At 43.4% G+C, this 16,755-nt stretch overlaps 1 protein-coding gene across 1 annotated transcript in view; it reads right to left on the bottom strand.

Moving 5' to 3' along the window:
• Window positions 1-3,965: 3,965 nt before the first annotated feature.
• LOC144774125 (extracellular calcium-sensing receptor-like) overlaps window positions 3,966-16,755 on the bottom strand; it is a 67,401-nt gene continuing 54,611 nt past the window's right edge. The window contains 2 exon segments of the mRNA XM_078659149.1: window positions 3,966-4,879; window positions 12,884-13,004. Coding sequence (XP_078515275.1) covers window positions 3,966-4,879; window positions 12,884-13,004 — 1,035 coding nt within the window.

The raw sequence follows: 16,755 nt of genomic DNA, 5'->3' as shown, positions 1-16,755 counted from the left end.
TGCATGGCACTACTGCAACACAGATAGAGCCATTTTTCAGACAGCTTTCCAATGGCAGCTACGTTCTAATAAGTGACCACAGCTGTTGTGGCATGGTGCCAGGAAAAGCCTATCTCGTGAGCGTTACTTCCATGGTCACTTGCTGTATGCAAGTATTGTATCCAAACAGCAATCCAGACATGGAGGCGGCAATATGGCCTTCTTTGAATATCTCTTCTATTTGAATTGATACTTTAAGCAGAATGAAGTCTATTCTTTTACAGATAACTGTGCCTTTAACCTCGTCCAAAGAGACGTATGACCTACAAGTTGCAAGGACAGCAGCAGAGATACATACCCTATTATCAACAAATTGCCCCGTCCATTTAGCAGAAATGTTAGGTCAAATTTTAAACATGTCTGATACCAGTGGCATCGCACATGTATTTAAGACAATTTTTTCGGGACTGTTAGCATCCTTTGAAACAGTTCTGGGCATTTTCCCGAATTTTGTGCATTCCTTTTTTGACGGCCTGCCTCTTCTTTTGGGACTCGTAGCAGGAATTTTATTTTTGATCCTTCTGCTCTGATATGGCAAGCCAAGCCACAGACAAAACTCCAGCTACGATGGGAGAAACGATCCTAGCAATACGCTACCGAGACCGAATCACTAAAGTCCTCGGATTAGCCCGGCTAAGAGATCTGAATACAACTTGGTTTCTTTCATTCAGACCAATCTAGCAAGATTGCATCTTACCTGTGCTTCGATGTCTGCTATGTGGAGAAGAATGCGTATTGGACGTCTGTCTTACACTACCAGCAGCAGTACCAATGAATATCGATACTTTGCTAGGTCCGGTAACGACTCATGCAACGTGTTGTCCCCAGCGGCTACCTATTCTGATGACGGCATTCATTGAGACTTCACCATTACGAGTAGGTGGCGTTGAAGTACGAGAGGAAAGCAGCACCAAACAGATACAACCTTCTGTGAGCATTGCTGATCCAGACAACGATGATAGCAATCATTCTCACATATGCACAATTTCAGCATTTTCGAACTTGGTCGAACTTTCACCTGAAGCTGTAGACCAATTTTTCGCAAGCCTGTCTGATATGATGTTCTTTCCTAACAACGAGAATAACTTTTAAAACAACGAGCACACAGCGTTCCCTGAACTCTGAATTCGGCCTTCAGTTTTGATAAACAACACTACTGAAAACAATTGGAACTTTTTTTTCCCCTGAAAGCGAAATTATTTTTTCCATTTCCAAAATATTAACTTTTTTTCTGGCACATGGTACTCTGCTTAAAGTAGAACTATTCTCAGAGAACAGAGCTTCTATTTTAGAGATACTAGAGACAATATTTTACCTCAGCCTCTAGCACATGTACAGTATTGTATAAATATGTGATGGAATGGTCTCGAACTTCTTTTCTGTATTCAGAGCCATTTCAAATGTAATTTTCGCAATACATTCAGCCAATATTTATATATGGATTTCCTGAATGATAACACTGCTTGAAAAGCGTACAGTATAAATACTCATTTCGTGTATATACCATATACCATTTCAAATGCAATTTATGTATTTTGGGGTGGGTTGGAAAACACACATGCATCGTTATATGTTTAGTATTACTTAGTATTTAGTAATGATGGACATTAATACGTGGAATGGGTGTCGTTATTCTATCTAGGACCCTAATCCGATATTCCCGATTTATGCCCTTATAAGGTTATAACAAATAATATCCTTATAAAGGCATGAGAATCATATCTTTTTTTAGTAATAGCCAATGCGGTGCAAAGGCTACTCCCATGGACTCCTAGAAAGTATAACGCGTTCTTTAAACAAACCAAGCCTCCAGCAGCCCGGGAAATCCCCCTGCTTTTGTTTTGATTTGCACAAGAACTCATGGAGTCCAGAAAGAACTGTTAGTTCTTAGTGACGTCTTATAACCAACCTTACGTCAAACTCGGCACCTTTCAGGTATAAATATGCCAACGTTGCCTTAAGCAAACACACGGTAGTTTGGAGCAGAGCGGCTATCTACTTGCCCGAAGCCCAGCTGATGCGAGAGCCGAAGGAAGCCGACCCTCCCATTTTGACGCACTGAGAGAGAAGCTGTCTTTTTCTCCAGCCGAGAAACTCCAGCTCCGGTGTTTCCAGTCACCCTTACAGGTTGCTGGGAGATCGAGTTCTGAGAGAGAGATACAAGACCTCCTTCATTCTAGAACCAAGGTACGGAGCTGATTAAACCCTTAAGAGAATTCTTGATTCAGATTCTTGGCAAAAACCAACTTAACTTAAACTGCAACTTACTTACTCCTTCCCACGTATTAGGCTTAGGTCAGGTACACCGGGGTAGGCGTATCTTAGAAGCACCAGTTGAGTACGTTAGTCAATGTTTTTATGTTTGTATACATTTTATTTGTTTTACAGTATCATATGGCTAAGAAACCATATCAATGCTTTTACAGTATTATTTCATAATACTACTTTTACTGTACGCACTTTACTTCATGATAAGTATTGCAATTGTGGCAATTCATTTCTCTTGCATGAGAAAGAAGACTGCTCAATAAATAGCACCTTTTACTGAAAACGCCCGTCTCTCTATTTCTCTGCACTCTGGTGAAACTAAGTATGCACGACTGACTGAGTGAAATAACCGTCTATTGTTTTCACACAACTCTAGAGATACACTCTTTATTATGAGTGAGCAAAGTTGTCATGTTTATGTGGTTGTCAGAAGCTAATCCCTTCTTGTCTAAAACAGGAGAGTTAACTCTTTCCTGCACATTCGAGAAAGTTTCTAGTGACCTCTGAGCTAGCTGGCAAAACTAATTAAGTCTAATATAGTCAGTAGAGACCTAGTCGACCTCAGTCCTACGTCTACACTGCTGTTTATATTATTCCAATGCGCAGAACCTATTGGGAAAATAGGAACTACACTACAAAACCGGTCCTAGGAAGCTTGATTCCGGTCCAGGGAAGGCATGGCTTGGCAGTTCGTGCTGGACTGTTCCCATGAGGCACAGGGTCAGACTGATTTGCATATGGTCATGTCTGAACTGGGGTGGCAGAGTGGGCTAAAGAACGGTGATGAATCAAATCCAGATCTGTTGACTGGGTGTGAGTGTTTGATTGGTTCAGATGCTCCGTCCATCACCACCCCCTTTTATACCGCAGGTCCACTAGTAGCATTTAATTGACCAGACCCGAGTATATGATCTATCGCTTCACCAGGGACATATACGTGAATTAAATATGCCAATCAGGCATAAGCCAATTATACCATGTTTTAGGGAGTAAGGGCAAGCATTTTAGCACTAGCTAGCAATGATAAAGTTTACAGAGTCCAACTGCCAACAATACTGATTTCAGAAAAATAGGAGGGCGGATGCAAAAAGGAAGGGAAGGGAAGGGAAGACTACCCTAAGGCTTTAAGGTCTAAGAATAAGCCTTCACTGTCGTCATAGAAAAGGGATTTTTCTAACTAACATAAAGTAAATATTGTAGTAATTAGCCCAAATTATTTATTATACAGCTGTGGTTGAAACAGGTCTGTTTGCAGGTAGTGTATATGTATTTCATACTATATTCATATTGTTTTACTTCAGTGTAACAGAAGCTTTGTTTATATAACACTGCTTTCTAATCCCAGTTATGCTATTTTTACTTTTTACTTTTGAGGATGTGGATAGTAAAAATGCATGGGTGGAGAATAAGCAGATTGAGTATTCAACCAAGAGTGGTCTAATGGCTGAAGGTTTCATGATGGTACTTTTGATTACAGAAAAGACAAGGAGTAGAGATATACATTTATTGAAATGGACTGTATATTGGACTTAGCCACAAGCTTCCGACCACAGATATCTTTCTTAAGATGGCAATTTGAGAATACTTCTTCTTTAATGACCTTCAAGCCCATGTCTTTTATACAGTGTACATAACCAATATGTTGCTATGGAAAATGCCTATTTGTTTTTAAAATGAGCTTTTCCAACTAAATATTTTTTGGTGTTTTTGTCTGGCCTCAGCAGTATAATATAACACTTAGGAAAGAATATACACCCCAGCAGTCCAGCACTGGAGCATAGGATTGCAAACACCTCCACGGCTACCATGTACTTCCCACGTGTGCTCAGGTATGCTGGGATGAAAGAAATCCACACACTGACAAACACCACCATACTGAAGGTGATCAGCTTAGCCTCGTTGAAGCTTCCAGGGAGATTCCTTGCAAGGAAGGCCACTATAAAGCTGACAGTGGCCAGGAGGCCCATGTATCCCAGCATGCAGTAGAAGAAGATGGTGTCTCCTTCATTACACTCAAAGATTATCTTCTCATTGTAAGACTTCATGTTGAGTTCTGGAAATGGAGGAGATTTCATGAGCCAAAGAACACAGATTAGACCTTGTATTATAGAACTGATGAAGACTACACAGCACGGTGTCTTTGATCCAAGCCATTTCCTTGCAGGGCTACAGGGATTTATTGTCTTGAACGCAATGACAACAATTATGGTTTTTGCTAGGACAGAGGAGACACTCAGTGAAAATATTACACCAAAGACTGTTTGTCGCAGCATGCAAGTGAGCGTCCCGGGATCCTCAATAAATATAAAGGAGCAGAGAAAGCAGAACATGAGGGATAGGAGGAGCAGGTAGCTGAGTCCTCGGTTGTTGGCTTTGACAATGGGAGACTCTCGGTTATTTATGAAGACACAAAGGATGGAAGCAGCAAGGAAGGTCAAGATAGCCGCACAGATAGAGAGCATCTGTCCCAAAGGCTCTTTAAATGAGAGGAACTCAGTCTCTTTTTGGATGCATTGATCACGTTTCTCATTAGACCACTGGTCATCAGGGCACTGCATACATTCATTTGTATCTAAATGAGAAAAGAGGTTAAATTGGCTTTTCTAGCAGCTTATGTTTCATTAATAACAAGAAATAAAATCATTAAGGAACATTAACATTTATCAAAATGTCTTTTATATGAAAGGATGACTGAAGTTATTGGGTACTTTTATATTTTCAATGTAAAACATCTTTAACAATCTTTTGCTGGTATACATTCCTGTTTATGATATGTTGCTTCGAAAGATAATAATGGAATTAGCACAAATTCCAGAATTCTATATCATCAAACATTTAACAACATCACAGTATTTTAAATTGAATTGTTATGATCATTTATGCTGCCTTATTTTTCAAAAGTGGCGACAAAATCTGTCCTAACAGATAGATGTATAGCATGGTTGGATTTCCACTGATAAATATATACAAAACATTCAGAATATTTCTGGAAAGGGAATAAGGTTGCATGGAGGCGAGAGAAACAATGTATATGAGAGTTGAGAAAGTTAAAAAAATGAGGGTGAAGAGTAAGTTGATGCCAAGCCCAAATGACAGATAAAGCATTGTCATCGCAGTTCCATTGGGGTAAACCTGGCACAGAGCAATTCACCTATTCTTATAATGGGCCTATCCTAGTTTATCGGCATACTCCCCTCCCACTGACCAACACATTCTTCCCCCTGAGAAGATGCAGTGACCTTGATTGACTACAAAAGGATACAGATCCCACAAGTATTGTTGATCAAGGCAAAAATAACAATGGAAAACCTATACAAGACCAAATCATTCAATCAAATAAGTCATTACCATATACAAACATGACTGTCGCAACATGGAATATATGCAGCATAAAAAACAAGATGAATGACAAAGGGCGGCTTGAATCTATCAAACATTGACTAATCATTTTGCTACAAGAAACCTGGCACACTGATGACTTCTATATTGATGGCTTCTCTACGGTTGCTACTCCATCTCGGAATGGAAGGGCTAAAGGAGGACTTGCTGCCTTGGCTTCAGTTACATCTCCCCTGTGTTTAAAAAAGGTTTGTACTAATTCGCAATTTTTTTAATTTTTGAGATTTCAAACTATTTATAATCAGTGTATACTAATGATACATTTTTATATTAATATTTTAGATAATTTGAGAAATAAGGCAGCAATGACCTTAGAGAAGGTGTTATTGACATTTACAAATCACATTAGTTGAGATTGTTTTTTTGTTTGGGCTGGTGAATTTAATTGTAAGAAATGTGGTATTCTGGATTGGAAGAATTACAGTTATAGGGATGGACATGGTAAACCTATCCCCATTTTTCACATAATTTGTATGGAGAAACAATCAATCTAGAGTTGCTAGAGCAGTCTTCTGTTGAAGGACATATTTTTTAATGTTTAAGGACAAGCCCTGGTATCAACTTATGATGGTCATAGACAATCTTCAATTATTGATCACATATTGATGTCAGAAAATGGACGAGGGCAAATTGTAAAACTTAAGGTCATAGAAAGTTCTTTTAGTGACCACCAACAGCACAACAGGACTGGGATCAGAGCTATTTTCTACCTGCACACTATTTCCCTGTGTATAGTCTGTTGTCAAATTTCTCAAACCCTGTGCATATAGGTCGAGGGCGTGACCCCTAAACGCCCTCTAAATGATGATACAGATCATCACATACACTTAAGAAATACAGTGACCCGCACACGGGCAATTATATACAAATTGTGATTGTTGCAAAAGTAACGCAATCGTATTTTTCAAATATATAACACAAACGCTTTCCAAAAAGAGGCGAAGTCCAGATCTTCAAAGTCGTATTAGAAAAACTTTTATTCGAAAGACTTAAGATTTCAGGAAATTGCTAGCTGCCAACGCGTTTCGTCACACACGTGACTTCTTCAGGGCTCTAAAGTCAATTGAAATGTGATGGGTAAAGCTTGCGTCGCTTGGGCAGGGATACACCAGACAAGGAGGACATTAAACAAAACGTGTTTCCTAGTCCTTCTCATAGTTGGTGTTACTTTCAAGTTTGTGATAAATTGTACAACAGTCTTCAATATTTGTCATCTGTATCACAAGAATATAGTCAAGGCAATGTGGTGTATCCCCAATAGCGTCTCTCTTTCTTATACGTCTAGTATTGGGAGTCCAATCGGGCCCATCGTGATATGTTCAGTAAATGGCGGGCATTTTTAGCGTGCCACTGGTGTCTCGTATAGGGTCCCTTCCGAATAAGGGCAGTTTGCACAGATATTCTTCAGTGAGTGGGATAAAGTTCAGGCCACTGATTGGTCTAAGCTCTTAGCTAAAACCTTCCCTCCCTTTTATAATAATATAGATTTACGCGTGGAGGCTGTAATTTCATGATCATGTGCAGCAGGACCCTTGTGGTCCTCGGTGGACCCCTTAGAAAGTGCCTAATCTGTTGGGAGGTATTTGAGAGTGATCAATAAAGTTATGATGCTGCATGCTGAAGAATAAAGACTACTTAGCTCTGTGTGTGGCGTGGTCATTTACATGCTCCCGGGGTATGGAGGATGTGACAAATGGCGACGAGTAGGGGATGCATGCCCTGAAGAATCAATATTGCTCTCCCTGAGAGTTTTCCCAGGTCAGTAAACTGCTTGTGTGTGCCAGCTGCACCTCAAGGTGTGGTCATTTACATTCTCCCTGGTTGGGGAGGACACAAAAGAGACAATTACTTCTTGGATAGGCTGGGCAGCTGAGGCTGTATTCCCACAGCAGTTAAAGTAAGAGAGGCAGTGAGGGGTGTCCACCCTTGGTTCGCCTCTTCTCTGGCTGCCGAAAGGAGAGTATGTAACAAATTAGAAAAAAACTTGGAATAGAGGCTACTCCAAGGAGAGTAAAATTGGATATAAATCTGCCATTAGGACTATTCACGTCTCAATCAAATGGGAACAGATCATATATTTTGAGGAAATAAATTATGTAGCTGCCAGTAGTTTTTGTTTTATTCTTCAGGTCGCTAAATCCTTTTTTCTCCCAAAAGCCTGCACTAGGACTTGCAGGGGCTAAGATATGTGATATTTAAACGATTCTTCCTATGTCAAAGGTGGCTCTGCCTCTTGTGCGACAGGATTATATTGACAGTCATTTTGCTTAGTTCAGACTAATTTTCCTGGAGCAATCCACTGAGGCAGTTATGAATTGCAGATCTGGTTCCACGCTTGACTCCTGCCCTCCTGAAATGCTAGCAGTTGCAGATGAGTTAATCAATAGAGTTTTCAATATTTACCTTCCAGCATTGCATTATGCCAGCTGCTTGGTATCTTGCTTAAGAAGCCCTCTATAGATCCAAACATCTTTGGCAACTGCAGGTTCATCTCTTTGTTGCCAGGTTAAATGCTGGAAAAACGGGTAAATATCCAACTCTCAGATTATTTAGAATAGGGTATGTTGCTGCATCCTAGTCAATCATGGTTTCATCCCGTCACTAGGGGCAGCTCCTCCATTAGGGTGGAGGGGCGTCACCCCACTGCTTTCTTGCAGTGCGAGAAGCAGGAACAAAAAGTGGTATTTTAAAGAGAAAGCAGAAGGGCATGCATTGTTGGGGGTGGGTCGGTGGGCGGGTCGGGGAGGAGTGGTTGCCCAATGCTGTGGGCCCTCACTGGGGCACTCTCTGCCTTTTCTCAATGTAAGCTGCATGCAGCCTACATAGAGAAAATGGTCTTCCTACAGGCACCCGGCTGGGCGCCATCCACACCAATCACAACGCTGCTATTGCAGCGCTGTGATTGGCTTAGGGTAGGGAGGCTTCCTATGGCTGCTTCCTGTTGGGAAAATGCGGGACCGGACTCGGCCAGAATCTGTGGCGGCACAGGACCCTCTGACCTGGTAAGGTAAATTTTTTTAAATGTTAAATTTTAAACCCCTCCCCCTTCCCCCACGACCCCTACCAGTGAGTCAAGCTGGCTGCGCATGCACACCAGGTCTTTGGGGTGTCTCTGTGGTTCTCCGGTAACAGCACTAGTGCAAGCCGAAATCACACCAGTCCTGGGGCCCATGCCACACCACACCAGACCTGTGGGTTGTCCTAACTGCACCTGAACTAGTGCAGCTGGAATCACATGGGAAATAGCGTTTACAACGCAACTTTTACAACGCAGTACCTTTACCACGCAACTTTTACAACGCAAGTCGTTACAACGACTTGCTCGGGGGGGCGCTCTAGGATAGGGAATAGTTAATTTACTATCCAAAACCTTCCCTACTATCCACGGGGACTGGAGTTGGAATAGTAAATTAAACTATTCACTATCCAGCACCCCCAACGCAAGTTGTTGTAACGATTTGCGTTGTAAAAGTTGCGTGGTAAAGGCATGCGTTGTAAAAGCATGCGTGAAAATGAGATACATCCAATCACACTGATTCTGGGCCCACATGCAATGCTACACCAGGTCTGTGGGGTGTCCCAGCAGTTCTGCTGCCACTGCACTAGTACAAACCAACGTCACACGTTTTTGGGTCTGTGGCACACCACACCAGGTCCGTGGGATGGCCCGGCAGTTCTGCGGACACAGCAATAGAGCAAACCGCAGTCACCGGTCCTGGGGCCCTTGTGAATTATGGAACCGTAAATAGGAGGTGAGGGTCGGGTATTATGTGTGTGTACAGAGTTTCTGTGTAGACACGAGAGCCCGAAGCCAGAGCCACAACGTGAGGCTTTGATGCGCTATGTGCACCATGCAAATAGCGGTACAAAAGGGGGTGGTGATGGACGGAGCATCTGAACCAATCAAACACTCACATCCAGTCAAAAGATCTGGGTTTAATCCATCACCGTTCTTTAGCCCACTCTGCCATCACAGTTCAGACAGGGCCATATGCAAATCAATCTGACCTTGTGCCTCAATGGGAACAGTCCAGCCCGAACTGCCAAGCCATGCCTTCCCTGGACCGGATACAAGCTTCCTAGGATCGGTTTCTGGCATTCCAGCTGTCTTCAGACAGGCTTGCTTGAATTCAGTGGCAAAATGAGCAAGGGACTCAAGTCTGAACATACCCTGCCAACTTATGGCAAACAAAGCGGTACAAAAGGGGGTGGTGATGGACGGAGCATCTGAAAAAATCAAACACTCACGCCCAGTCAAAAGATCTGGGTTTAATCCATCACCGTTCTTTAGCCCACTCTGCCACCCCAGTTCAGACATGGCCATATGCAAATCAGTCTGACCCTGTGCCTCATGGGAACAGTCCAGCCCGAACTGCCAAGCCATGCCTTTCCTGGACCGGATACAAGCTTCCTAGGACCGGGTTCTGGCATTCCAGCCGTCTTCAGCCAGGCTTGCTTGAATTCAGTGGCAAAGTGAGCAAGGGACTCACGTCTGAGCATACCCTGCCAACTTATGGCAAACAAAGCGGTACAAAAGGGGGTGGTGATGGCCAGAGCATCTGAACCAATCAAACACTCACACCCAGTCAAAAGATCTGGGTTTAACCCATCACCGTTCTTTAGCCCACTCTGCCACCCCAGTTCAGACATGGGCATATGCAAATCAATCTGACCTTGTGCCTCATGGGAACAGTCCAGCCCGAACTGCCAAGCCATGCCTTCCCTGGACCGGATTCAAGCTTCCTAGGACCGGTTTCTGGCATTCGAGCTGTCTTCAGCCAGGCTTGCTTGAATTCAGTGGCAAAGTGAGCAAGGGACTCACGTCTGAGCATACCCTGCCAACTTATGGCAAACAAATCGGTACAAAAGGGGGTGGTGCTGGACGGAGCATCTGAACCAATCAAACACTCATGCCCAGTCAAATGATCTGGGTTTAATCCATCACCGTTCTTTAGCCCACTCTGCCACCCCAGTTCAGACATGGCCATATGCAAATCAGTCTGACCCTGTGCCTCATGGGAACAGTCCAGCCCTTACTGCCAAGCCATGCCTTCCCTGGACCAGAAACAAGCTTCCTAGGACCGGTTTCTGGCATTCCAGCCGTCTTCAGCCAGGCTTGCTTGAATCCAGTGGCAAAGTGAGCAAGGGACTCACGTCTGAGCATACCCTGCCAACTTATGGCGAACAAAGCGGTACAAAAGGGGGTGGCACGTTCACACACAGCGGTCTGTGTGCCATATACTCATGAAGGCAGCCCTCGCAGGACAAACAACACACCAGGGTCTCCTGCAGAAGGTCAAACACTTCTGGCCAATCACCCCTGTAATTGCTTACAGTACTGCTGCTAAACACAACGGGCCTCTGCAGTGAGTCAATGCATGTCTGACACTTGTATGTATTTGGCATTGGATTTTGTCCTAAATTAGGATTTTTTCTTTAGTTAGGATTTTGTCTTAAGTTAAACTGAAGCTTAACTTAAGTTTGTCTTAAGACAAAATTCTAACTTAAGACAAAATGCTAATTTAAGAAAAAATCCTAATTTAGGACAAAATCGTAACTTAAGACAAAATACTAACTTAGGACAACGAAATGCCTTCTGTGAATACCAAAATGAGTAACTTTAGGATTTTGTCGTAAGTTAGTTCTGTGAATCGGCCTCCATTTCTGGTCCATTAGGCATTGTTTCATTCTTAGCCCAGGTTCTCTTGACGATATGTTCCTCCCTTACTGTCATGTCAAATGTCACCTCAAGGTCTCAAGGCGCTTGCTTTGGGAACCCGTCCTGGCTTTTTCCCTGTGAGATACCCCCGTACTGGGCATCCCCAAGGTGAAAGCCAGGCATCCCGCTGCGGGGGGGGCTGTAGTGGAGATTAAGCAAGCTATTGCCCAGAGTTGCAGTGTGTGAACCCGTGATTCGAGTAGGCACCGAAGCGAGAATTATCAAGTCCGTGGACATTTGGGCTCAAGACCCTGCCGCGTCGGGAATTGAACCCTGGTCCCAGGTCTGACCTCTGCTTCAGGGTCTGCCTCCTCTAACCAGTGAGCCACACTTCTCCACATCCACTGTCCTTCCAGAGTCTTGTGGACGGCATCCGCAGCCATATTGGCTGTCCCTTGCAGTAAGCATTTGAGGAGGGTTGGCAAAGCATTTTTGTTCTTAGCGGCCAAAGCTTGGAACCAGCTTGCTTTGGACTTCTGGATGCTTCCTTCAGAGGAGGCTTAAAACAGGGGTTCTTCCATGTATTGGTGCGTACCACACTCCTAGCGCCGGTACACTCTCTGAGTAGCCGAACGTTCTATAAAATCCCTTGCATTCATTAATACATAAATATACTGTATACTTTGGCCATGCTTGTCATTGGGCACATTCTACTGGGCCCCCAACCCTGTGGCAAACACTTTCAGTTGTGCTTCACAAACATTGGCTGAAAAGACTGGCCTTTGGCCAATGAGTGCACTCAACCTCTCATAAGGCATCAGGAATATGGTTTGGAATGAATGCCCAACCTCTCACATGACCAGTCCCTGCTGTGCAAGGTCTATGACCATGTTCACCAGGGGCTATAAGGAAGCATGCCCTATGGCAAGGTCCTGCCTTTTGACCATGCAGTGCAGCCAATCTAAGGTTCACCTCACATTGCTGTCCATAGAGGGTTGGCACACGTTAACGTGTCCAACCTCCTGCACACCCAACCCCGTTCTGCAGTCCAAGAGAGGTGCATGAGTCTCTTACTTCACTGCCTCTGGATGCAGACCTTATGCTATGCTTGCGCTACTGAACCAGCTGCCTATGGCCGTCTCAGAGTGCAACACCTTCTGGGCACATGGCCTGTCCTTATCCTGTGTCGGCCTCACTGACACAGAGCCAGCTTCGCATATCCAGCCCCTTCGCAACACACCATGGTCCTCAGCTCTCACTGCTGATGGTCTTTCAATTCATAGTAGAACTGAGTCGTGAAAAATAATATGTTCAAGAGATTGTGTTAAATAAAAAACATGTGGGTGATAGAATAAATCACCCACATATACTTATTTATGTTAATGCACACACATTTCTATACATTGTAATGTATTCCAAACATAAACCATTACAGCATGTAGGTTCAATCTCATTCAACTCTATAATCTATATTTTTTAATATGTTTCTCAAAAGGTGAATTGTATGCCAAAACTCACCCTGATTTGTGACCTCTCCTTGGGAACAGGAAATGCACTCAAAGCAGCAGGCAGGCCTCCCTTCTCTCATCGCCTTTCTATGTCCAGGCAGACACATTTCATTACAGACAGAGCGTGGAAGCTGCACAAAGAGCACACAGAGAGTATTGATCCTTGAGCCTCAGAGAATATGAAGAAGAGACAGACTAAGCATTAATGTTACTCTTTAAAGAGTGGGTGTCCCACCTACTCACTTATAAAAAACATTCCTGTCACCAAAACCAGTTTTCAGCCACTCCAAGTCGCAATGGGTGTGTTTGCATCCATTACTACATCATTACTCATAGATTGGGCCATGAGGGCCTCTTTTATGGGATGTTAGCTCCTTGCTATGCTGCCCTACTCCAAAGTGAAAGCAATACAGTGCATTTCTAGTGGAGAAGCGTGGCTCAGTGGTTAGAGGCGGCAGACCCAGAAGCTGAGATCGGCCGTGGACCAGGGTTCGATTCCCTGCCTCAGTGGGTCTCGGGCTCAAAATTCCATGGACTCGACAATTCTCGTTCCGGTGCCTACTCGACTCATGGGGTCACACTCTGCGACTCTGGGCAATAGCTTGCTTAATCTCCACTACGGCCCCTCACGGTGGGATGCCTGGCTTTCACCTTGTGGACACCCTGCCGGGGTATCTCACAGGGGAATACCAGGACGGGTTCCCTAAGCAAGCGCTTAGATACTGTGTTGGTGATTTGCGCTATATAAATACATGTACATTTCTGTATGTTTCCCTTGCGCTGCCGCCATTTTGGCAACTTAGCACCAACATAGGCATGCTTGCACCATGGAGCAAGGGTGCCTGTGTTGCATGCAGAATTGTTTTTGTTCAGGAAAGGACAGCTTCCTGCACAAAAACAATCCTGTGAGGTGTTTTTCTCTTTCTCTGTGTGCAGCAAAATGTTCCATTCCGGTTGGGTATGTGACTGTCAGGGGGGTCATATAACTGGGCAGTTGTGACATCATAAGGACGCCAATAGAGGGGAGATCCATCATTCATAAAGTTACATATATAATTACACAAGAAAACATAATTACAAAAAGGTAATTAATGACCAGTTGACACTTAAAAACTGAAGAAATGTGAGTAGAGCATCGATTTAGCTTTAACACACACCGCGGAGTAGGGAATGATAATCCAAAAGTAGCACATGCTTTGTGAAAAAATATTGCCCTCACTCACAAAACTGTGATATGCTTCATCATCGGGATTGTTTAAATACGCCCCTGCACAGACCAACGCCTGGGGTGGAGCAAAGGGAGGGGAAGATAATAAAAACATAAAAGATTATACCGAAAGAAAAGTGCAGTGAAAGTTAAAACTAGCTCAGTGGTGTTTCTTCTCGACAATTTATTCCTGGACCCACCGGCTAGATCTAAAAATGTGAATTATGGTGGTGATAGGAGATGTTAAAGTTTTCCTTCACTCCTCTTTACTGCTAAAGCATCAACACGTTTTGGCCATGTTGAAAGTGCCCACTGTGTTGGGTCACACCAGCATTCCTCTGGACCCTTCGGATCCCAAAAAGTGTTACCCTCTGGACTTGGGTACGGGGTCCCTGGAATCTGTTACTTGCAAGAGGAGGGTGGCCCTAAGTAACTCACTTTTGATTATCTGTAGGGGAAAGCACAAAGAGAATGGGATAAAATTACTCGTGCTGGGGTACCTCTCGGATCTTTGTGCTCCGACACTCGAAGTTCCCTCTCATAACTCTCATTTCCCAAGGCACACATGTTCGACCTTGGAGCCATATGTTGACCCAATCGGTATACAATATTATTTTAACGTTCATTCCAGAACTCACCGTTCAAGAATGCGATAATTCACCTAAAAACAATTGCAGGAAATCGCACTTTGATAGACAGAAGTCCACTGGATATCCATTGCGCGCAATCATTCTGTGCCGATAAAAACAAACTCACCTAGTTCCATCAACTACAATGTTAAAACTGACAAGAATATGGGAGGGACCCCGTGTAGTTACACTATAGGGAAGAATAAAAAAACATAGGCAAATGGGATTAATGAGTAGCATGTAATGTTGTGTTGGCATGCAGGACTATGTAGTGAGTTTCAACAAATTAATGAGTCTAAAAAAATAAAATAAAATAAAGTGAATTGGAAGGGCTCACTGTTTGTTCTTCAAGAACAATGAGGGGATGTGAAAGACTTAGTTGATAGGTGAATTTATAGAGGTCTATGCAAAATGTTCAAAGAACCCAAGGATCTCCAGTGATTTGTTTCCCATGCTCAAAGAATGTTTTCAATTGTCCGATCATAGGATGATGGTGAGAATGTAAATTTGTTACCTGTATTTTGGACCCCTCTCTTTTGATGACCCCTGTTCCGGAAACCTCTCCTCATTGAGTGTAGAACTGGAGTTTAAATATCTGGACCTAGCCAAAGGAACCTCAACAATAACAACCTCTCACAAGAGAAACTGGACAGCAAAGCAAGTCCTAACTTTTCACACCCTGAACAAAACAATAGGATCAAAGATCCGCTTTGAAGAAAATTTGATAGAAGCAACATTTGCCACGTATTTGATCAACGAGTCACTTATTATAAGCCTTTTGCTTTTTGATCCTCTTCCTTTGAGGAAAGACGGCCACATTTTGAGTCAATATTTAAATAGGAGCCTTTTACTCCTTTATTGCAAGATGGCTCCATGTGCATTTCCTAACATGGATATTGCCATTTGTGCCTAATTTGGTAGTATTTCCAGGTTCACCTGGGAGGCTTCAGCTCTTGCCTCTTCATCCAAGTCCAAGATTTAAGTTGAGGGCCGTGCTAAAACTAGAACCCTATTATGACAATTAGACCAGGCTCTGTGAACCCCTTTTTAGTGTCTATACCAAACATAGTGAACAAGAGGAGCGTATTAGAGTCCAGGACAGGTGTGGCTGGGATGTTGTTTGCTTGCTAGGGTGGGGCAAGAACATTCAGAGTTTCCTCAATTTCTTGGGATACTGACTCGAGTCATTGGGTGAATTATACCCCTAATCTGGAGGTCCTTGCCAGAAAAAATATAGGTCTTTATCATCATTACTCTGATTATCAAAATAATTCTCATCATCATCTGTAAACTTCAGGGGCCTCATTTATGAGGCTGTGCGTCACTTTTACGCCGCCGGTGCGTCACTTTTTGTGATGCATCAGTGGCGTAAAAAATGCGCCTTGTTGCGCCATATTTACAAAGTGATGCATCTAGGTAGATGCGTCACTTTGTAAACTCCTGCGCCACATAATACCTGCGCCAGGTATAATGTATGCAAGGGGGGCGTATTGATGCAAGGAAGGGTTGTAGAAGTGACGCAGTGAAATCTATGAGGTTTCACTGCGCCACTTCTAGCACTCAAATGCGTAAATTTCTTATGCCTGCCTTACAGCAGGGGTAAGACTGACGCAGGCCCTTTCACATGGGGCTTGCCCCATGTGAAAGGACACATTGCTGGAGTTCCGACACTTTTGTGACACACTCCAGCAATGCGCCACTTTTGTGCCTACATATACGTCAAAAATACTGACATATCTGTAACTCCTTGTCACATGATGCGCCATACTGTAAATATGACGCATCATTGGTATTGCAAGGAGGGGAAATGAAAAGTGACGCATCGCTGTTTTTATGCAGCGATGCGCCACTTTTCATAAATGAGGCCCCAGATGTTTTACATCAATTGGGAAGGTTAATATATAGTCACTAATTTAGAAACTGCTTGGGGGTGAGGACCAGAAGATTGAAGAGGGACATTTCTGCTTAGCATGGACTTACAGGTGGCTATTTTTTGCCCCTTTTACGGCCAGATTCATCCCTTGGCAAAACATTGTTTGCATAAAG

This window comes from Lissotriton helveticus, chromosome 8 (genome assembly GCF_964261635.1).
Source record: "Lissotriton helveticus chromosome 8, aLisHel1.1, whole genome shotgun sequence".
Taxonomy (NCBI): Eukaryota; Metazoa; Chordata; class Amphibia; order Caudata; family Salamandridae; genus Lissotriton; species Lissotriton helveticus.
The sequence above is the reverse complement of the archived record's forward strand: the minus strand, read 5'-3'. Positions and strand labels throughout refer to the sequence as shown.